At 39.0% G+C, this 23076-nt stretch overlaps 1 protein-coding gene across 1 annotated transcript in view; it reads right to left on the bottom strand.

Moving 5' to 3' along the window:
• The window catches only part of ALOX5AP (arachidonate 5-lipoxygenase activating protein), a 33097-nt gene extending 32323 nt beyond the window's left edge, over positions 1 to 774 (bottom strand). The window contains exon 1 of the mRNA XM_053705041.1: positions 685 to 774. Within this exon, the coding sequence (XP_053561016.1) occupies positions 685 to 754 (70 nt within the window). The 5' untranslated portion in view covers positions 755 to 774. The remainder of the gene's footprint in view (positions 1 to 684) is intronic.
• Positions 775 to 23076: the final 22302 nt, after the last annotated feature.

Below are 23076 nucleotides of genomic sequence, written 5' to 3' on the forward strand. Positions count from 1 at the left end.
TGTGGGTTCATTGAGAACATGGTTGTTGTTCAATAATAAAATGAATCCTCAAAAATACAACTTGCCTAATAATTCTGCATTCCCTGTATTTTTATTCACTGCTTTTATTTTTGGCTAGGTCAAATGATCTAGTTGCTATTTAGCTGCCAATTGTTTCATATCTATGCACTGGGTAATCACATTATTTTAACAACTTTGACCTCCAGTTTTTAAAGACTCATTTTTTGTCTATTTATTTTAATCATCCTTTACTGATGCCGGCATCGTATATTAACACCATTAACTGTTTGATATTATTAACTGTTTGATATTGTTGTTTACATACTGCTGAAATATGCCATAAAATAAATTTACCTTTTTAAACATCCATCTATTATAAGCTCATACTTTGATATTATATATATAAGATATTCATCACATTACTTTGTTTACCTACTCTATAAAAGATTGGTTAGCTCCTTCCAGAGCGCTTATCCTACCCCTATTTTATCCTTCTTTCATTAGTCTGTATTTGGAGATTATACGAGACTGTACAGGGATTTAAGCACATACCACGTAGCTAGCACTCACACCACCCCTAGACTTTTCCAAATGAAAAAGAAACATATCAAGTCTAACATTTGCATAATTCAAGAGTTAATTTGCATCAGATAACAGGTTTGCTGAAATAATATCTCTCCTTACCATTCTGGATAACACTTATCAAAGTCACAATAGCCAGCCAAACAAGGTTCTCAAAAATATCATTATCCATGGTTGCACCCGCAGCACAAGCCGTTGTGTAATGACCAACAGAAAGTATCTACTACTGCTGATATCTTAAAAGAAAAAAAGAGGAAGTTGTTTTTTTTTTGTTTTTTTTTAAATAATTTTTTTATTGAGGTTTGATCTGCAATAACATACAAGCAATGCATCAACTAATGTAGTGGTACAGAAAGCAAAAAAACAAAAACATATCTATTGTCACAAGCAAAATATTATACAATCGTACCTGTTACATCACAAGATAGACTGTGTGAAAAACAGGATGGAGTGAGTGCACCTTTAATAAAGATTATTTAATAGTGTAAAAATAAACTGTTTGATAGTGTAAAAAGAAAAAATTAAAGAATTAGCTCTATAACCCTTCTGTGTGATAAAGGTTCCTCCAAACAGTTATCGGTGTAAAGGGTAGTTAGGACAGGTGAAGGGGAGCTATTTTATGTGTTCAAAACGGTTTATAAAACAACATATATTTTGTGCAATTGTGTATGTGAACCAAGTGCAAATCCTATTATGTATAAAGAATTAATTAATTATATAACGAGATATATTCATATACTAGAAGGATCTAAATAAATAATAGACAGAGATCAGGGGTATTATACAAGATATCGAAATTTATAACATTGTTAAAAAATACTGTAAACAAAATGCAATATAATTAAATACAATTTAAATACATATGAGCTCATACGGTGTTATTTTAAAATGTATACATAAAAAATACTTAATTAGCGGACATAAAAAATACTATATAGTAATATTTGTGCAAATAATAAAATATATATATCGCACTGCAGTGGATAAAATTAAAAATAAGAGAGTCACTGGAAAAACGGCTAATTGTAGAACGTATAAGATATGGTCTTAAAAGTGCCTATAATGTGACACCTATTTTAAAAGTACCTTAGAAAGTGGTGATTCTCAATACTACTTGATATGTGGTAGAATCCGTTGAAAAACAAAGGTGTAGGTTTTGGCTTTTAGAACAATCTGGTGATGGAGAGATGCTATTAGTAATAGCTATGAGACCTGAAAACTTTCGTGGATTACTGTGTCCCAATACTATCAATCAGTATGGACTGCGGTCTTTTTTCAGGTCTCTGGTTTTTGGTAGGAGAAGGTCTCCTTAGCTGTGGGTCCTGGAAGCTTTCGTGGATTACGGTGTCTCAATACTATCACTCAGTATGGACTTTGGTTTTTTAGGTCTCCGGTTTCACAAGTAGAAGAGAGTCTCCTTATATTCCGATGGCAACTTAACTCTGTTGCAAGATGAAAGTCTCCTTCGGCTGTGTTGGCAACTGAACTCCGTTGCGAGAAGCAGGATTGTGAGAAACAGCAATGTTGAATCTTTAGTTATTGCTGGATGTTTGGAGCCGTGACCGGCTGAACAAGTCAGGATGTACTGTTTGGCGGCAGTTGGATTCTGAAGAACCGTTTGGCGGCAAATGGATTCAAAGGAATCAAAGGAACCGGCTTTTTCAAATAGGGTATATGCCAGTTATGGCTGTGATCCGTGTGATCCTAAATAGAGTGTTTAGAGTGTGGGCAGCTCTACGCGTTTCGGCCGTAGCCTTTATCACCTGTCCTAACTATCACAAGATAGACTGAAATATATAGAAAATTAACCTCACATTTTCAAAGTACAAATAACAGTGATGTTATCATTTTCTTTTTTTTTATATTTAGTGGAAATAAATCTCACATGAGAAATATATATTCTATAACATATAAAGATATAGTAAAACATAATTTATGCTTACCTGATAAATGTATTTCTCTTGTGGTGTATCCAGTCCACGGATAATCCATTATTTGTGGGATATTCTCCTTCCCAACAGGAAGTTGCAAGAGGATCACCCACAGCAGAGCTGCTATATGGCTCCTCCCCTAACTGCCATATCCAGTCATTCGACCGAAACAAGCAAAGAAAGGAGAAACCATAGGGTGCAGTGGTGACTTTAGTTTAAATTAAAATTTAGACCTGCCTTAAAAATACAGGGCGGGCCGTGGACTGGATACACCACAAGAGAAATAAATTTATCAGGTAAGCATAAATTATGTTTTCTCTTGTAAGGTGTATCCAGTCCACGGATCATCCATTATTTGTGGGATACCAATACCAAAGCTAAAGTACACGGATGAAGGGAGGGACAAGGCAGGCTTAAATGGAAGGAACCACTGCCTGTAGAACCTTTCTCCCAAAAATAGCCTCCGAAGAAGCAAAAGTATCAAATTTGTAAAATTTTGAAAAGGTATGAAGCGAAGACCAAGTCGCCGCCTTGCAAATCTGTTCAACAGAAGCCTCATTTTTAAAGGCCCAGGTGGAAGCCACAGCTCTAGTAGAATGAGCTGTAATCCTTTCAGGGGGCTGCTTTCCAGCAGTCTCATAGGCTAAGCGTATTATGATCCGAAGCCAAAAAGAAAGAGAGGTTGCTGAAGCTTTTTGACCTCTCCTCTGTCTAGAGTAAACAACAAACAGTGTAGATGTTTGGCGAAAATCTTTAGTAGCTTGTAAGTAAAACTTTAACGCACGGACCACGTCCAGATTATGTAAAAGGCGTTACTTCTTTGAAGAAGGATTAGGACACAATGATGGAACAACAATCTCTTGATTGATATTCTTGTTAGAAACTACCTTAGGTAAAAACCCAGGTTTTGTACGCAGAACTACTTTATCTGAATGGAAAATCAGATAAGGAGAATCACATTGTAAGGCAGATAACTCAGAGACTCTCCGAGCCGAGGAAATAGCCATCAAAAACAGAACTTTCCAAGATAAACGTTTGATATCAATGGAATGAAGGGGTTCAAACGGAACCCCTTGAAGAACTTTAAGAACCAAGTTTAAGCTCCATGGGGGAGCAACAGGTTTAAACACAGGCTTAATTCTAACCAAAGCTTGACAAAAAGCTTGAACGTCTGGAACTTCTGCCAGACGCTTGTGCAAAAGAATAGACAGAGCAGAAATCTGCCCCTTTAAAGAACTAGCTGATAATCCTTTTTCCAAACCCTCTTGGAGAAAGGACAATATCCTAGGAATCCTAACCTTACTCCATGAGTAATTCTTGGATTCACACCAAATAAAGGTATTTACGCCATATCTTATGGTAGATTTTCCTGGTGACAGGCTTTCGTGCCTGTATAAGGGTATCAATGGCTGACTCGGAGAAGCCACGCTTTGATAAAATCAAGCGTTCAATCTCCATGCAGTCAGTCTCAGAGAAATTAGATTTGGATGATTGAAAGGATCTTGTAGTAGAAGGTCTTGTCTCAGAGGCAGGGTCCATGGTGGAAAGGATGACATGTCCACTAGGTCTGCCTACCAGGTCCTGCGTGGCCACGCAGGCGCTATCAAGATCACCGATACTCTCTCCTGTTTGATTTTGGCAATCAGTCGAGGGAGCAGAGGAAATGGTGGAAACACATAAGCCAGGTTGAAGAACCAAGGCGCTGCTAGAGCATCTATCAGTGCCGTTTCTGGGTCCCTGGACCTTGATCCGTAACAAGGAAGCTTGGCGTTCTGGCGAGACGCCATGAGATCCAGTTCTGGTTTGCCCCAACGATGAACCAATTGAGCAAACACCTCCGGATGGAGTTCCCACTCCCCCGGATGAAAAGTCTGACGACTTAGAAAATCCACCTCCCAGTTCTCTACACCTGGGATATGGATTGCTGATAGGTGGCAAGAGTGAGTCTCTGCCCAGTGAATTATCTTGGAGACTTCTAACATCGCTACGGAACTCCTGGTTCCCCCTTGATGGTTGATGTAAGCCACAGTCGTGATGTTGTCCGACTGAAATGTGATGAATCTCAGGGTTGCTAACTGAGGCCAAGCTAGAAGAGCATTGAATATTGCTCTTAACTCCAGAATATTTATTGGGAGGAGTTTCTCCTCCTGAGTCCACGATCCCTGAGCCTTCAGGGAATTCCAGACTGCACCCCAACCTAGAAGGCTGGCATCTGTTGTTACAATTGTCCAATCTGGCCTGCGAAAGGTCATACCTTTGGACAGATGGACCCGAGATAGCCACCAGAGAAGAGAATCTCTGGTCTCTTGATCCAGATTTAGCAGAGGGGACAAATCTGTGTTATCCCCATTCCACTGACTGAGCATGCATAGTTGCAGCGGTCTGAGATGTAGTCGCGCAAATGGCACTATGTCCATCGCCGCTACCATCAAGCCGATTACTTCCATACACTGAGCCACTGAAGGGCCCGGAATAGAATGAAGAACACAGCAAGATTTTAGAAGCTTTGATAACCTGGATTCTGTCAGGTAAATCTTCATTTTTACAGAATCTATCAGAGTCCCTAGGAAGGAGACTCTTGTGAGTGGGGATAGAGAACTCTTTTCCTCGTTCACCTTCCACCCATGTGACCTGAGAAATGCCAGAACTATGTCCGTATGTGACTTGGCAATCTGAAAGCTTGACGCCTGTATCAGGATGTTGTCCAGATAAGGGGCCACTGATATACCTCGTGGTCTTAGGACCGCCAGAAGCGATCCCAGAACCTTTGTAAAGATTCTTGGAGCTGTAGCTAACCCGAAGGGAAGAGCCACAAATTGGTAATGCCTGTCCAGAAAGGCAAACCTTAGGAACCGATGATGATCTTTGTGAATCGGTATGTGAAGGTAAGCATCCTTCAAATCCACTGTGGTCATGTACTGACCCTCCTGGATCATAGGTAGGATGGTCCGAATAGTTTCCATTTTGAACGATGGAACTCTGAGGAATTTGTTTAAGATCTTTAGATCCAAAATGGGTCTGAAGGTTCCCTCTTTTTTGGGAACCACAAACAGATTTGAATAAAAACCCTGTCCCTGTTCCGACTGTGGAACTGGACAGATCACTCACATAACTAGGAGGTCTTGCACACAGCGTAAGAATGCCTCTTTCTTTATCTGGTTTACAGATAATCTCGAAAGGTGAAATCTCCCTTGAGGAGGGGAAGCTTTGAAGTCCAGAAGATATCCCTGAGATATGATCTCCAATGCCCAGGGATCCTGAACATCTCTTGCTCACGCCTGGGCGAAGAGAGAAAGTCTGCCCCCTACTAGATCCGTTACCGGATAGGGGGCCGTTCCTTCATGCTGTCTTAGAGGCAGCAGCAGGCTTTCTGGCCTGCTTGCCTTTGTTCCAGGACTGGTTAGGTTTCCAGCCCGGCTTGGATTGAGCAAAAGTTCCCTCTTGTCTTGTAGCAGAGGAAGTTGATGCTGCACCTGCCTTGAAGTTTCGAAAGGCACGAAAATTAGACTGTTTGGCCTTTGATTTGGCCCTGTCTTGAGGAAGGGTATGACCCTTACCTCCAGTAATGTCAGCAATAATTTCCTTCAAACCAGGCCCGAATAGGGTCTGCCCCTTGAAGGGAATGTTAAGTAATTTAGACTTTGAAGTCACGTCAGCTGACCAAGATTTAAGCCATAGCGCCCTACGCACCTGGATGGCGAATCCATAATTCTTAGCCGTTAGTTTAGTCAAATGAACAATGGCGTCAGAAACAAAAGAATTAGCTAGCTTAAGTGTTCTAAGCTTGTCAAGTATTTCAGCAGCAGTGACAAGGTGCAATGCATGCAAGGGGCTGCAGGATAAAACCTTGTTGAATAAACATTTTCTTAAGGTAACCTTCTAATTTTGTATCCATTGGATCTGAAAAAGCACAACTGTCCTCGACAGGGATAGTGGTACGCTTTGCTAAAGTAGAAACTGCTCCCTCCACCTTAGGGACCGTCTGCCATAAGTCCCGTGTGGTGGCGTCTATTGGAAACATTTTTCTAAAAATAGGAGGGGGGGAAAACGGCACACCGGGTCTATCCCACTCCTTATTAATGATTCCTGTAAACCTTTTAGGTATTGGAAAAACATCAGTACACACCGGCACTGCATAGTATTTATCCAGTCTACACAATTTCTCTGGTACTGCAATTGTGTCACAGTCATTCAGAGCAGCTAACACCTCCCCAAGCAATACACGGAGGTTCTCAAGCTTAAATTTAAAAGTAGAAATATCTGAATCAGGTTTCCCCGAATCAGAAATGTCACCCACAGACTGAAGCTCTCCTTCCTCAGCTTCTGCATATTGTGACGCAGTATCAGACATGGGCCTTAAGGCATCTGCGCGCTCTGTACTACGTCTAACCCCAGAGCTATCGCGCTTTCCTCTGAATTCCGGCAGTCTGGCTAATACCGCTGACAGGGTATTATCCATGATTGCCGCCATGTCCTGCAAAGTAATCGCTATGGGCTTCTTTGATGTACTTGGCGCCATTTTAGCGTGAGTCCCTTGAGCGGGAGTCAAAGGGTCTGACACGTGGGGAGAGTTAGTCTGCATAACTTCCCCCTTGCCAGAATCCTCTGGTGATAATTTTTTTAAAGATAAAAGCTGATCTTTATTGTTTAAAGTGAAATCAATACATTTAGTACACATTCTCATATGGGGTTCCACCATGGCTTTTAAACATAATGAACAGGGAGTTTCCTCTATGTCAGACATGTTTATACAGACTAGCAATGAGACTAGCAAGCTTGGAAAACACTTTACATCAAGTTAAACAAGCAATATAAAAAACGTTACTGTGCCTTTAAGGGAAACAAATTTTGCTAAAATTTGAAATAACAGTGAAAAAAGGCAGTTAAACTAACAAAATTTTTACAGTGTATGTAACAAGTTAGCAGAGCATTGCACCCACTTGCAAATGGATGATTAACCCCTTAATACAAAAAACAGATTAACAAATTGAAAAAAACGTTTTTTAAACAGTCACAACAACTGCCACAGCTCCACTGTGGCTTTACCTTCCTCAATATATGACTTTTGAAGCCTTTTGAGCCCTTCAGAGATGTCTAAAACATGCAGGGGACTGCTGAGGGAAGCTGAATGTTTCTGTCTGTAATTTTAACTGCGCAAAAAAGCGCTAAAATAGGCCCCTCCCCAATAAGTTTTATCACCAAAGCATATATAAAAACGATTAAACATGCCAGCAAACGTTTTATATTGCACATTAATCAGAGTATATACCTCTGATAGCAAGCCTGATACTAGTCGCTATTAAATCACTGTATTTAGGCTTAACTTACATTAATCCGGTATCAGCAGCTTTTTTCTAGCAAATTCCATCCCTAGAAAAACTTAAACTGCACATACCTTATTGCAGGATAACCTGCACGCCATTCTCCCTCTGAAGTTACCTCACTCCTCAGACATATGTGAGAACAGCAGTGTATCTTAGCTACTTCTGCTAAGATCTTAGAAAAACGCAGGCAGATTTTCTTCTAAATGCTGCCTGAGATAAAATAGTACAACTCCGGTACCATTTAAAAACAATAAACTTTTGATTGAAGAAAAAAACTATCTATCACCACTTTCCTCTTACTACCTCCAGCTATGTTGAGAGTTTGCAAGAGAATGACTGGATATGGCAGTTAGGGGAGGAGCTATATAGCAGCTCTGCTGTAGGTGATCCTCTTGCAACTTCCTATTGGGAAGGAGAATATCCCACAAATAATGGATGATCCGTGGACTGGATACACCTTACAAGAGAAAAAAATGCTATGTTGTTTACCACTAAAGGAGTTAACCCCAACTAGTGTATCCTATATAGGAAAGCAAACTTGATATTGCCCCAACAAACCCAAATATAAGATGACCATATATAAATAAAAATGAAGAAGCATTAATTGGGATATCTAGTATAAATCATAAATGTCAACACTGTAGATATACAACTTGTTTACAATATTGGTTCTGGTTCTGGATAGTAAAATTATTAGATTAACTGTAAACTTGTGAACACAATATTGATTCTATATAGTAATTGACCTTAGATTAACTGCGGTTTTATTATGAGAGAAACCGCTTTAAGAGACTCAGGATTAATCCAGTTGACCCTGAGTACTATAATTAGAGGAGTGGGGGGGGAGGGGGGTACAGAGGTCATAATAGGGGCTTAACAGGAGCTCCTCTTTTTATAAATACTTAAGCAAATTGTAATGTTAATAAAAGTTTTATAGTTACAGTCTTCTCAAAATACTTCGCTATGCATATAGTAGAGCCGTAGAAACTAAAATAAGGGTCTGCACTGGATAAGAACTGAAATACAGGTGTACCAAAACCATACTGGATGAGAGTTTGTGATTTACTATCCTATATAACTGAACCCTGACACTTGGGCATGGGCCCTACACCCAGCAACAGGGGAAACAACCACAACAGGAGTTAGGCAGATCCTAGTGTTAAACTATTCAAAGCAGGAACCTTTGAAGTCATTAAATAAAGTAACCCTCAGAGGTAAAGATCTATATTAGAGTTGGTTTGGGGGTAGATCTATTATCCAGTCCAGTACTAATAAAAGTGTGGGCTTAGTACAAACTCTATATGGGCAAAATGAATTAAATTCTATAGTGAATATTATATATGCAGTTCTAGCTAAACATCTAACTTTATGTTAGGTGTGGGTAGAAATAGAAGCAGTTGTCTCAAAGAGATTACTGGGCTAAGTCATAGTCCTTTTGTTATTACTGAAGCAAGACACTATACTCACTAAAAACAGTGTAAGGCACTAAAAAAATGAAAGCACATATATAAGCTTCACTTAATGTGGGATACCATTTTACACCATATGGGATTATAAGGAACACCACTATAACATATGGTTAGTAGTCATACAGTATAAATGTGCCAAAATAATAATCTAGTGATCATCCCTACCTATAATAAGCATATTGAAATATAAATATACTAATTATGGTACTGGCAAATACTTAACAGAAAGTAAGCTGCATTATGAATTGATAAACACTTTAAACATATTAGGAAGTGACAATCCATATATAGACCAGATGCTTGCACTAAATAAACATGTGTATATATATAAAAAAACACAATATTCTAGCTATATAATACTAAAATGACCCATGCTGTACACATATAAATATTGGAAGCAAATGGTAGCATTAAATAATAAACTTATGACCTAAAGCTAAACATGGACTATAATTTAATATGGCTATACAGAGTACAATCTAAACTGCTAGGGGAACAACTAGCCACCTAGACGTATGAAACTACCGTGAGAGCTGGTCTAAATTGAAGATAAATATGTAAACGATGCGCTGCAGCAACTAGTGCTAGACTGACAACAGAGCAACGTCAATAAGCTTACTTAGAATAATATGGTGACCTAGAATATGAATACCCTAAGTGAAAAAGCATTATGTAGCTTGGTAATGTGTACATAGATTAGCTTAAAAAGAATAAAAAAGAATTAAAAAAAAAATTCAGACCGCAAGGTCCTCTTCAAAGGTTCCAAAGGATAGGAGGGTATAATCAAAGGTCTCAGTTTTTGGGGAAAAATGGGTGCATAGGAAAAGCGCCATCTCACCCTATTCCCTCTCTCCATAGTGTGAGTCCCATGTATGCATGGTATAATGGCTGCCAGCCTCTGCCTGCCGCTTCATTAGGATCCAGCTCTGTACTGCTTTTTTCAGCGGCCTTGTATCTGGCTGCATAGGACATGCAAAATTGCTTCTGCAAAAGAAAGGATTGCACCAGAGCTATCACTGTTCACTCTGGATTAGTTGCTCTTCCTCCCAGGCCTGTGTGAGAGACTCCACACTCGCCCAGCAGATGGTATATGTCCTCCACATTGACCCACTCGAGAGCACCCGAGGATCCCAATCTCCTCCTCCTTCTTGGGTTTCCCCGTGAGCCCCGGATGAGGCCCTGGCAGAAACGCTCAGTATCAAGAGCTCATCGGCAGTCCCATCCGCCTCATGGTGAAATGGCTCCTCAGTATTTACTGTATCAGGTGTGAGCGGGCGATGCCAGGGCCCCAAAGCATCCCCGCAAATAATAATCACAGCTACTAGGTTTAAATAAGCAATAGCCTGGAACCTGCTATCATCAACATAGCCAATGGCTTTATTTAACTCTGCAGTAAAACGAAGTTGGTGAGACGTTAAGAGTTTTCTAAGCTCAATTAACAACTGATGAGCGTTTTCCATTTCTGTTGTAAACCCACGAGGGTGACAAGATGTCTGCCGTCTTCTCCGTTTTCAAACAGGACTTCAGTCTCTGTGTGAGCTTAGTGTCTCCGTGGCACTGGTTAGCAATCTCAAGTGCTGAGAATGTATTAATCGTGCAATCCCCTGTTAAAAGAAGGCTGACTTCATATTGGAAGTTTGATTTACGCTTTTACAAATTTAAAATAGGAGCTCTAATGATGTGCAGCCATCCATGCTCGCTGCTGGCTTTGCCCCCAGGAAGTTTTTTTTAATTTTATTTTTATTTATTAATATGATAGGTGGTTACCCATAGAAAATAGTAAACACCTTCTAAACTTATGTGGACAATTAGCAAAATGACAATAACCTTACTATTAAAATTTTGCTTATTAAGGTTTGTTGAGCTATTAGGTATTAGAGGCGACATTACATATTCGGCGCAAGCTTCAGCGTAACCGCTGAAACCCTCTTCCCTCTGTAATTTCACCCTGCACATCGGGGAATCACATAAACCCCGCCGGCAGTTCACAAACTGAGTAAACACACATTTCTGGAGTCTCCAGTGACTTACAGCAGTTTAGAAACTGCCGGTGCATAAAAAAAAGTTAAATATCCCGTAAAAGTCTAACACTCCTCCCAAAAATAAACCTGACACGTCAAAACCCTGTATCCACAATCTCCCCACATCACAACTAATAATAAAAGTATTAACCCATAAACCACCAACCCCCACAATGCAATATACCTAATTAAACGATTAACCCCTATTCCTCCATTCACCCACATTGCAATAAACCTAAGAAAACTAATAACCCCTAAATCACCAACCTCCACAATGCAATAAAGCTAGTTACACTATTAATCCCTAAACCTGCAACTCCCCACAATGCAATAAAGCTAATTACACTATTAACCCCTAAACCATCAACCCCCTACATCGCAATAAACGTAATTAAGCTATTAACCCCTAATCCGCCAACCCCCCACAATGCAAAAAACTAATTTAATTACTAAGCCCTCTAACCTAACACCCCCTAAATTAACCCCAATTACATACATTTAAATGCTAACTTACAATTAAAATAAAAAACATAACATTACTTTTAAAATAAAAAACTAAGATTAAATTAATCAAAAATTACAAAAAAATAAAGAAGTATTACAGAAAAAAAATAAACCAAATTTTAAAAAATAAAAAAATTAAACCTAATCCCTATGAAAATAAAAAAGCCCCCCCAAAATAAAAACACCCCTAAACTAAACTACCAATAGACCTTAAAAGGGCCTTTTGTATGGCAGTGCCCTAAGTTAAACAGCTCTTTTACGTTTAAAAAATACTAAATAATACAGTAAAAAAAAAAAAGACCCATCAAACGCCCCAAAAATAAAAAAAATTGTATGTGCATTGCACTTAAAATGGCATTCAGCTCTTTTACTGCCCTTAAAAGGGCATTCAGCTCTTTTACAGCCCAAAAAAAACCCTGATCTAAAAAAATAAGCCATCCAAATTTATTTTTTTTAAAAAAAAAAAAGCCTAAATCTAATCCCCAAATAGGTACTTACCGTTCCTGAAGTCCGGCGGAGAAGGTCCTCTTCCAGGGGGTGAAGTCTTCTTGGAGGCGGCAACATCTTCTTCCAGCACGGGGACCACTTCTAGCTTCATCTAGGGCCAAGGCGATGTGGAGCGGAGGTGACCACGGAACAAGAGTGGCGACCGCAGAGCCATCCAGCGTGGAGATACTCTTCATACAATCACCACCACACACTGAGGATTGAATTCAAGGTTTAAAATGGGGTACTTTGCATTTCTATTGGCTTACATTTTCAAATCAGCCAATAGGATGAGAGCTACTGAAATCCTATTGGCTGTTCAAATCCTTGAAATAACAGATTACGCTGAAATGTTTTGTGTTCAAAAGGCCTTTTTTTTAAGTCAATTAATGTTCATAAATAATAATCATGAATTTGAGATGTTTGCCCCCTCCCTAAATGTTTCCACAGCCCTCCCACCTCCAGACATTTCCAAATTGGCTTTATACTGTCCCAATCTGTCTAAGACCCAATCAATTATCTGGAATCATTTTAAAGACACCAAAGCATGCATCTCTGCCACAAGCTTGTTCATAATGAACCCTATCAAAAGCTCCAATTACTTCCTAAACCCTTCATTAGGAATAATGTTAAAGGGTCATGAAAAGTTAAAATTTAGCAATGGATAAAATGTTTCATTATTGAAAGTATGACTGTAATATTGCTGTAGCCTCTCTGTCCTATGGTGCCCTGCAATTCAGTCACACTCCAAGGCAGATAAGGAGAGGGAGTAGGAATTTTTCTGTCTCCATACCAAAGATGGGCCAGCACGTAAGCTTACATTCCTGCTTTTTCAAATAAAGATACCTAGAGAACAAAGAAAAATTGATAATAGAAGTAAATTAGAAAGTTGCTTAAAATTGCATGCTCTATCTGAATCATGAAAGAAAAAAATTTGGGTTCAGTATCTCTTTAACTGAAACATTTACTCTCCAACATTATATCCCTCTCTTGCAGACCTTGGGCCCTTACAGTATAATTCTGCACTAAAATAAATACTTAATACCCTGCACTGCTCACCGTGCATCATGCACTTGACGACAACCATGGCACACCAAACAGACTGCTATCTTCAACGATGTTTACGGACTGCTGTACAACAGTGGAAAAAATCACAAACCCATGTTGATTTCCTGTATTATTCATTCATCCTCAGATCATACAACTGTGCCCTCAGCCTGGCCAAACAACTGTATTTCTCTTCCCACATGTCCGCTCATGGCTCCAACCTCAGGAGGCTGTTTTCAACCTTTAACTCCCTTCTACATCCACTTGCACCTCCACTACTACCAAACCCACTGTGCTCAGCTCACAATCTGTCCACTTGTCCCTATTCCTTCACAAATTCTTCCCTCTCTTTCTGCTTCTCTAACCCCTGCCCTATCTCATCTCTTTAACCATTCTTTTACCACTGTCACATTTCCTGATACATTCAGGAATGCATCAATCACACCAATCCTAAAAATGCCCTTGCTTGACCTCTCCGTCCCTTCTATTACTCGGTCAGTCTCCTTACTTCCCTTTGCGTCAAAATTATTGGAACGGCTAGTCTATAAATGCCTAACTCAATGTCTCTCCACTAACTCCTTACTTGATCCACTACAATCCCCCCCCAAACACTCAACATAAACAGCTTTTAGTAAAGTAACAAATTATCTGCTATAAGCTAAAGCAAAGGGACACTACTCCTTACTAATTATTCTGGATCTATCTGCTGCTTTTGACACAGTTGACCATCCTCTTATCTTAAAAATTCTACATTCTTTTGGAATCCAAGACACAGCCCTATACTGGTTTGTTTCATTTATTTTAAACCGCTTGTTTATAGTTTTCTTTAACAGCATATCCTCTGTTCCTTTGCCTCTATCAGTTGGGTCCTTTGTTTTTTTTTCTCTATATATATATATACTACCTTGGAAAACTTATATTCTCCTTTGTATTCCAGTTCATATATGCTGATGATACCCAAATCTATTTTTCCTCTCCTGATATCTCTCCTTCTTTACTCAACTAGATTACCAACTGTCTCACTGCAATTTCCTCTTGGATATCCTAAATTTACCTCCAACTCTCTGTCTAAAAATGAACTGCTTCTTATTCCCCCATCTCCTAGACACCCCACACCTGACATTTCTATTACTGTAGGAGGCTCTAATTCTCAACACCTCACCCTAGGTCCGCTGTCTTTGGGGCACACTTGACTAAAAGTCACTCCACATATGCAAGCTCTCACCAAATCCTGCTTTGGGCATGCACACAACAATTCAAGAATCTGAACTTTACTTACTGTAGAAACTACAAAAATATGAATTAATTCCCACATGTTGTCTTTAGTGATTTTCTCCTAAGGTGAATTATCAGATTGGCATCAGCAAAATATACAGTATATATATATATATATATATATATATATATATATATATATATATATATATATATATATATATAGCTATTAGCCTGGCTGATTGACTGTAACCCTGACCACTCTTCCATACTTCAAGCCAATTGACACTATACTAGCAACAAATATTTTTAGTCTTACTTCCCAAACAATATAATAGAGCTAACACCAATAAACTTCAGACTAATACCATTTAGAAATCCGTAGCCAACATCACAATAAACTCAAACCATCCCCTTAAATAAATGCCCTACCAACTCCTCAGATGACTAAACCTTTTTATCCTTCCAAACCTCCAAGTATACTCTCCATGTTCCAAAAGTCAATGGGGCCTATCTTTCAAGCTCTGAATGGAGCTTGATGCCCCGTGTTTCTGGCGAGCCTGCACTGTCGGATCAGGTCCGCAAGACATTTGATAAATTGGGGCCAATGTCTCTGACACTGACCCTTTAAATCCAGTCTAGAAGACAAAGCGCTTAAAGAGATGTGAAAAAGTGCTCCTTTAGAAGAAAGAATATATTAAATCAAAGTAAACAGAAAACAGAAAAAACACCCACAAACAACTTACTTGTTTTCTTGCTAAATAAGCACTTAGAAATTCTCAGTGTAGCCACTGCCTACAGCTAGATAAGCAAGTAAACATTACATTATCACAAGATTTTTGCAGGAAACGTCCTCTACTGAACATGGGAAATAAACTGACTGCAGCTAGATTAGATGTCTACTAACAACAAAAGAAAAACTGCTGCTTTGCCTTCCTGTGGAGACCCCAGCCACCTTGTAGGGCTGTAACAGGAAGTAATGGACTCTGCACAAATAAAGTAAAAAAAAAAAAAAAAAAAAAAGGTAAAATCCTTTTAAAATGTTGAATAACACATATTGGGCTAGATTACAAATGGCACGCGATTGTTTTGCACAAGTCGCAATAAGCAATATCACGACTGCGCTAACTTGCACACGCATTACAAGTTGAAAGTAAATGTGTTCGCTCGACATACATACACATATAAAAGCATATATTCATATGTTTATACAGACACACATACACTTTGGAGTTCTTACCACTCAAATACCTTAAAATATGAAATATATTTTTTATTCAATTTTAATATTTTTAAATGTGTTTTATAATATATATATATATTAACAAATTTAAAAGTATATTCAAAACTAAAAAGAAGATTTTTCTGTATGTGAAGAACATTTGAATGTAAAATATGTATAACTACCTTCGGGTTAGCACACAAGCGATAAGTGTTCGGGTTTATTTTAATAATATGCTCCATTGAAGTGGTTGAGAATGTATCGCAATATCCAAAATCCTACATTTAGCGTGCATCAGGTTTCCCTCGCATTCAAATATTTTACTTCCAACTTGTAATACGGCCACATTAAAGGTTTACTTCCAGCGGTGAGCAAAAGCGCTAAATAGCGTGTCACTTGTTTTTTGGCCCATTGCAATGATTTCCATTAAGTATTGCTTAGTGCTTCGTTTATCACAACAATGATTTGTTCTGTTTTATTTCCCTCTAAGAACATGTTGCCCCCACTGAGAGTGCTCTGCCTGGCCAAAAAAAGTGCTCCCTTTCAAAGTGAGAAGTTGTTGCTGCACAAATAGACAATGTGAGATCTAAATACTTCAAAAATAAACACCGTATCTGCGGTTAAAGTTTTAACCACATTTTCCACCCGCATGTATCACATCAATAACATTTTCACTAGAATTATGTCCCTTATGGTATTTGTGAATATGCTTCCTTTACAGTTTGGTTAATTCTTACAACATTATACAGTATTACAACCACTGCATAAATGTAACGCTCCCTGCCCCGTATCAAGCCTGGATCACTGCTTCTGTCACAAAGTTTCAGAATACCTAAGCTCCACGATGGAAGCACCCAGTATAATTCATTAAAGCATGAACTTTTAAAACTATTGACCCTACACTATTGTGTGTTTAACCCTTGGAAAGTATTTAAACACACAGTAGAAGTACAGCTCAGGACCTGCAAAGCACTGCTGGTCCCAAGCACAATCAGTTGCTGAATAGATCAGAGGCAGTTTCCCTTTAGGTCTAACAGTGCTCTGCAAGTCCCAGACACTTCTACTGTGTCTTGAACCCCTTTAATTAGAGCATGCCATTTTTTTGACTGTTATGGTCCTTTAAGTCTTGGGACTGCACTTCCACTTTTCACAGGAATTGGAAAACCCACAATATTCAGAATTAAATTACAGTTACAATTTTTTTATACTATAATCTCCAAGTTTTTAATGCCCCTTTAATACTGTATCAATTCATGACAAACATGCAATTAAAGGGATAGAAAGATCAAAATATGTGCATGGGGGTGTTTCAATTTCAAATAGAAAGATTTTTTTCAATAAAAAATGCATCTAGTAAAAGATATTACTGTTTTCAGCAGCATACACACATATGCTGTGAGTGGAAGTAAATTGGAAAGTTGTTTAAAATTACATGCACTATTTAAAGCCTGAAAGTTTTTTTTGACTTTACTGTCCCTTTAAGTTTTTTTTGTTTGTTTGTTTAGTATTACATCCTTGTCAGCAGGAAACCGAGCATGAGATAATTTTTCTAACAAATATTAATGAGGTTTTGTAACTTCCCTTTAGTCACGTATTAGGAAAGGCAAATCTACACCACACGCATCCTTCCCTTGCTATGTAAATGTTGCAAACATTCTGAAATCAAAAACATCAAAGCTGTGCTTACTTTACTTCCTAGATATTAGTTTTAAAAATAATTTAATTTAATGGATTTTAAAATATCTCACAAACTCAGCTTTAGAACTAAAGTCCATTGTAGCACATAACTTAAAGGGATTCAGTGATTCAGATAAAACATGCATTTTTAAACATCTTTCCAGTTAAAGGGACAGTTAAGTCAAAATTAAACTTCTATGGATTGGATAGAGCATTTCATTTTAAACAACTTTCCAATTTACTTCTAGTACTCATTTTGATTAGTTCTCTTGGTATCCTTTAGTAAAGAGTACTCATAGGTGAGCTCAGGAGCATGCACGTGTCTTTAGCCATCTGGCAGGAGTCTGTGCAACAAAGTTTATAGAAATGTTATACATAGTTGCATACACAGCTGCCAAATAATGCTACAGACACTATCGGCTAGATTTAGGCCTAGATTTAGAGTTGGGCGGTAGCCGTCAAAACCAGCGTTAGAGGCTCCTAACGCTGGTTTTTACCGCCCTCTGGTATTTGGAGCCAGTCATTAAAGGGTCTAATGCTCACTTTCCAGCCGCAACTTTTCCATACCACAGATCCCCTTACGTCAATTGCGTATCCTATCTTTTCAATGGGATCTTTCTAACGCCGGTATTTAGAGTCGTGGCTGAAGTGAGCGTTAGAAATCTAACGACAAAACTCCAGCCGCAGAAAAAAGTCAGTAGTTAAGAGCTTTCTGGGCTAACGCCGGTTTATAAAGCTCTTAACTACTGTGCTCTAAAGTACACTAACACCCATAAACTACCTATGTACCCCTAAACCGAGGTCCCCCCACATCGCCGCCACTCTATTAAAATTTTTTAACCCCTAATCTGCCGACCGCACGCCGCTGCCACCTACGTTATCCCTATGAACCCCTAATCTGCTGCCCCTAACACCGCCGACCCCTATATTATATTTATTAACCCCTAATCTGCCCCCTCACCGTTGCCTCCACCTGCCTACACTTATTAACCCCTAATCTGCCGAGCGGACCGCACCGCTACTATAATAAAGTTATTAACCCCTAATCCGCCTCACTCCCGCCTCAATAACCCTATAATAAATAGTATTAACCCCTAATCTGCCCTCCCTAACATCGCCGACACCTAACTTCAAGTATTAACCCCTAATCTGCCGATCGGAGCTCACCGCTACTCTAATAAATTTTTTAACCCCTAAAGCTAATTCTAACCCTAACACCCCCCTAAGTTAAATATAATTTTATTCTAACGAAATAAATTAACTCTTATTAAATAAATTATTCCTATTTAAAGCTAAATACTTACCTGTAAAATAAACCCTAATAATATATAATAATAATTATAATTATATTGTAGCTATTTTAGGATTAATATTTATTTTACAGGCAACTTTGTATTTATTTTAACCAGGTACAATAGCTATTAAATAGTTAATAACTATTTAATAGTTACCTAGTTAAAATAATTACAAAATTACCTGTAAAATCAATCCTAACCTAAGTTACAATTAAACCTAACACTACACTATCAATAAATTAATTAAATAAAATACCTACAAATAAATACAATTAAATAAACTAACTAAAGTACAAAAAATAAAAAAGAACTAAGTTACAAAAAATAATTTTTTTTTACAAACATTAGAAAAATATTACAACAATTTTAAACTAATTACACCTACTCTAAGCTCCCTAATAAAATAACAAAGCCCCCCCAAAATAAAAAAATGCCCTACCTTATTCTAAATTAAAAAAGTTCAAAGCTCTTTTACCTTACCAGCCCTGAAAAGGGCCCTTTGCGGGGCATGCCCCAAAGAATTCAGCTCTTTTGCCTGTAAAAAAAACACATACAATACCCCCTCCAACATTACAACCCACCACCCACATACCCCTAATCTAACCCAAACCCCCCTTAAATAAACCTAACACTAAGCCCCTGAAGATCTCCCTACCTTGTCTTCACCTCACCGGGTTCACCGATCGGTCCAGAAGAGGGTCCGAAGTCTTGATCCAAGCGGCGGCTGAAGAACTCCATCATCGGGCTGAAGTCGGAAGTCCATCATCGGGATGAAGTCTTCTATCAAGCCGAATCTTTAATCTTCTTTCTTCCGGAGCGGAGCAGAGCCATCTTCTTCCAAGCCGACGTGGAACATCCTCTTCAACCAACGCCTACTCGCCGAATGACGGTTCCTTTAAATGACGTCATCCAAGATGGCGTCCCTCGAATTCCGATTGGCTGATAGGATTCTATCAGCCAATCGGAATTAAGGTAGGAATATTCTGATTGGCTGATGGAATCAGCCAATCAGATTCAAGTTCAATCCGATTGGCTGATTGGATCAACCAATCAGATTGAGCTCGCATTCTATTGGCTGTTCCGATCAGCCAATAGAATGCGAGCTCAATCTGATCGGCTGATTGGATCAGCCAATCGGATTGAACTTGAATCTGATTGGCTGATTCCATCAGCCAATCAGAATATTCCTACCTTAATTCCGATTGGCTGATAGAATCCTATCAGCCAATCGGAATTTGAGGGACGCCATCTTGGATGACGTCATTTAAAGAAACCGTCATTCGGCGAGTAGGCGTCGTTAGAAGAGGATGGATCCGCGTCGGCTGGGAAGAAGATGGCTCCGCTCCGGAAGAAAGAAGATTGAAGATGCTGCTTGATAGAAGACTTCATCCCGATGATGGACTTCCGACTTCAGCCCGATGATGGATTTCTTCAGCCGCCGCTTGGATCCAGACTTCAGCCCGAGGATGGACGTCACTCTTCAGCCCCCCGCTTGGGCTTGGATCTAGACTTCGGACCCTCTTCTGGACAGATCGGGACCCGGTGAGGTGAAGACAAGGTAGGGAGATCTTTAGGGGTTTAGTGTTAGGTTTATTTAAGGGGGGTTTGGGTTAGATTAGGGGTATGTGGGTGGTGGGTTGTAATGTTGGGGGGGTATTGTATGTGTTTTTTTTCCAGGCAAAAGAGCTAAATTCTTTGGGGCATGCCCCGCAAAGGGCCCTTTTCAGGGCTGGTAAGGTAAAAGAGCTTTGAACTTTTTTATTTTAGAATAGGGTAGGGCATTTTTTTATTTTGGGGGGCTTTGTTATTTTATTAGGGGGCTTAGAGTAGGTGTAATTGTTGTAATATTTTTCTAATGTTTGTAAATATTTTTTTATTTTTTGTAACTTAGTTCTTTTTTATTTTTTGTACTTTAGTTAGTTTATTTAATTGTATTTATTTGTAGGTATTTTATTTAATTAATTTATTGATAGTGTAGTGTTAGGTTTAATTGTAGATAATTGTAGGTATTTTATTTAATTAATTTATTGATAGTGTAGTGTTAGGTTTAATTATAGATAATTGTAGGTATTGTATTTAATTAATTTATTGATAGTGTAGTGTTAGGTTTAATTGTAACTTAGGTTAGGATTTATTTTACAGGTAATTTTGTAATTATTTTAACTATTTTAGCTATTAAATAGTTATTAACTATTTAATAGCTATTGTACCTGGTTAAAAGAAATACAAAGTTGCCTGTAAAATAAATATTAATCCTAAAATAGCTATAATATAATTATAATTTATATTGTAGCTATATTAGGGTTTATTTTACAGGTAAGTATTTAGCTTTAAATAGGAATAATTTATTTAATAAGAGTTAATTTATTTCGTTAGATAAAAATTATATTTATCTTAGGGGGGTGTTAGTGTTAGGGTTAGACTTAGCTTTAGGGGTTAATCCCTATATTACAGTAGCGGCGATATTCGGTCGGCAGATTAGGGGTTAATAATTTAAGTTAGGTGTCGGCGATGTTAGGGAGGGCAGATTAGGGGTTAATACTATTTATTATAGGGTTATTGAGGCGGGAGTGAGGCGGATTAGGGGTTAATAACTTTATTATAGTAGCGGTGCGGTCCGCTCGGCAGATTAGGGGTTAATAAGTGTAGGCAGGTGGAGGCGACGTTGTGGGGGGCAGATTAGGGGTTAATAAATATAATATAGGGGTCGGCGGTGTTAGGGGCAGCAGATTAGGGGTACACAGGGATAATGTAGGTAGCGGCGGTGTACGGAGCGGCAGATTAGGGGTTAAAAAAAATATGCAGGTGTCAGCGATAGCGGGGGCGGCAGATTAGGGGTTAATAAGTGTAAGGTTAGGGGTGTTTAGACTCGGGGTTCATGTTAGGGTGTTAGGTGCAGACTTAGGAAGTGTTTCCCCATAGAAAACTATGGGGCTGCGTTAGGAGCTGAACGCTGCTTTTTTGCAGGTGTTAGGTTTTTTTTCAGCTCAAATGGCCCCATTGTTTTCTATGGGGGAATCGTGCACGAGCACGTTTTTTAAGCTGGCCGCGTCCGTAAGCACCGCTGGAATTTAGAGTTGCAGTGGCGTTAAATTATGCTCTACGCTCCCTTTTTGGAGCCTAACGCACTGAAAACCCAGCCATTCTGTGAACTCTAAATACCAGCGGTATTTAAAAGGTGCGGGGGAAAAAAAGCACGCGTAGCTAACGCACCCCTTTGGCCGCCAAACTCTAAATCTAGCCGTTAGAGTTGGGCGGTAGCCGTCAAAACCAGCGTTAGAGGCTCCTAATGCTGGTTTTTACCGCCCTCTGGTATTTGGAGCCAGTCATTAAAGGGTCTAACGCTCACTTTCCAGCTGCGACTTTTCCATACCGCAGATCCCCTTACGTCAATTGCGTATCCTATCTTTTCAATGGGATCTTTCTAACGCCAGTATTTAGAGTCATGGCTGAAGTGAGCGTTAGAAATCTAACGACAAAACTCCAGCCACAGAAAAAAAAACAGTAGTTAAGAGCTTTCTGGGCTAACGCCGGTTTATAAAGCTCTTAACTACTGTGCTCTAAAGTACACTAACACCCATAAACTACCTATGTACCCCTAAACCGAGGTCCCCCCACATCGCCGCCACTCTATTAAAAATTTTTAACCCCTAATCTGCCGACCGCACACCGCTGCCACCTACATTATCCCTATGAACCCCTAATCTGCTGCCCCTAACACCGCCGACCCCTATATTATATTTATTAACCCCTAATCTGCCGCCCCCGCTATCACTGACCCCTGCATATTATTATTAACCCCTAATCTGCCGCTCCGTACACCGCTGCCACCTACATTATAGCTATGTACCCCTAATCTGCTGCGCCTAACACCGCTGACCCCTATATTATATTTATTAACCCCTAATCTGCCCCCCTCAATGTCGCCTCCACCTGCCTACACTTATTAACCCCTAATCTGCCGAGCGGACCGCACCGCTACTATAATAAAGTTATTAACCCCTAATCCGCCTCACTCCCGCCTCAATAACCCTATAATAAATAGTATTAACCCCTAATCTGCCCTCCCTAACATCGCCGACACCTAACTTCAATTATTAACCCCTAATCTGCCGACCGAATATCGCCGCTACTGTAATAAATGGATTAACCCCTAAAGCTAAGTCCAACCCTAACACTAACACCCCCCTAAGTTAAATATAATTTAAATCTAACGAAATAAATTAACTCTTATTAAATAAATTATTCCTATTTAAAGCTAAATACTTACCTGTAAAATGAACCCTAATATAGCTACAATATA

The sequence above is a fragment of the Bombina bombina genome, chromosome 3 (assembly GCF_027579735.1).
Source record: "Bombina bombina isolate aBomBom1 chromosome 3, aBomBom1.pri, whole genome shotgun sequence".
Classification (NCBI taxonomy): domain Eukaryota; kingdom Metazoa; phylum Chordata; class Amphibia; order Anura; family Bombinatoridae; genus Bombina; species Bombina bombina.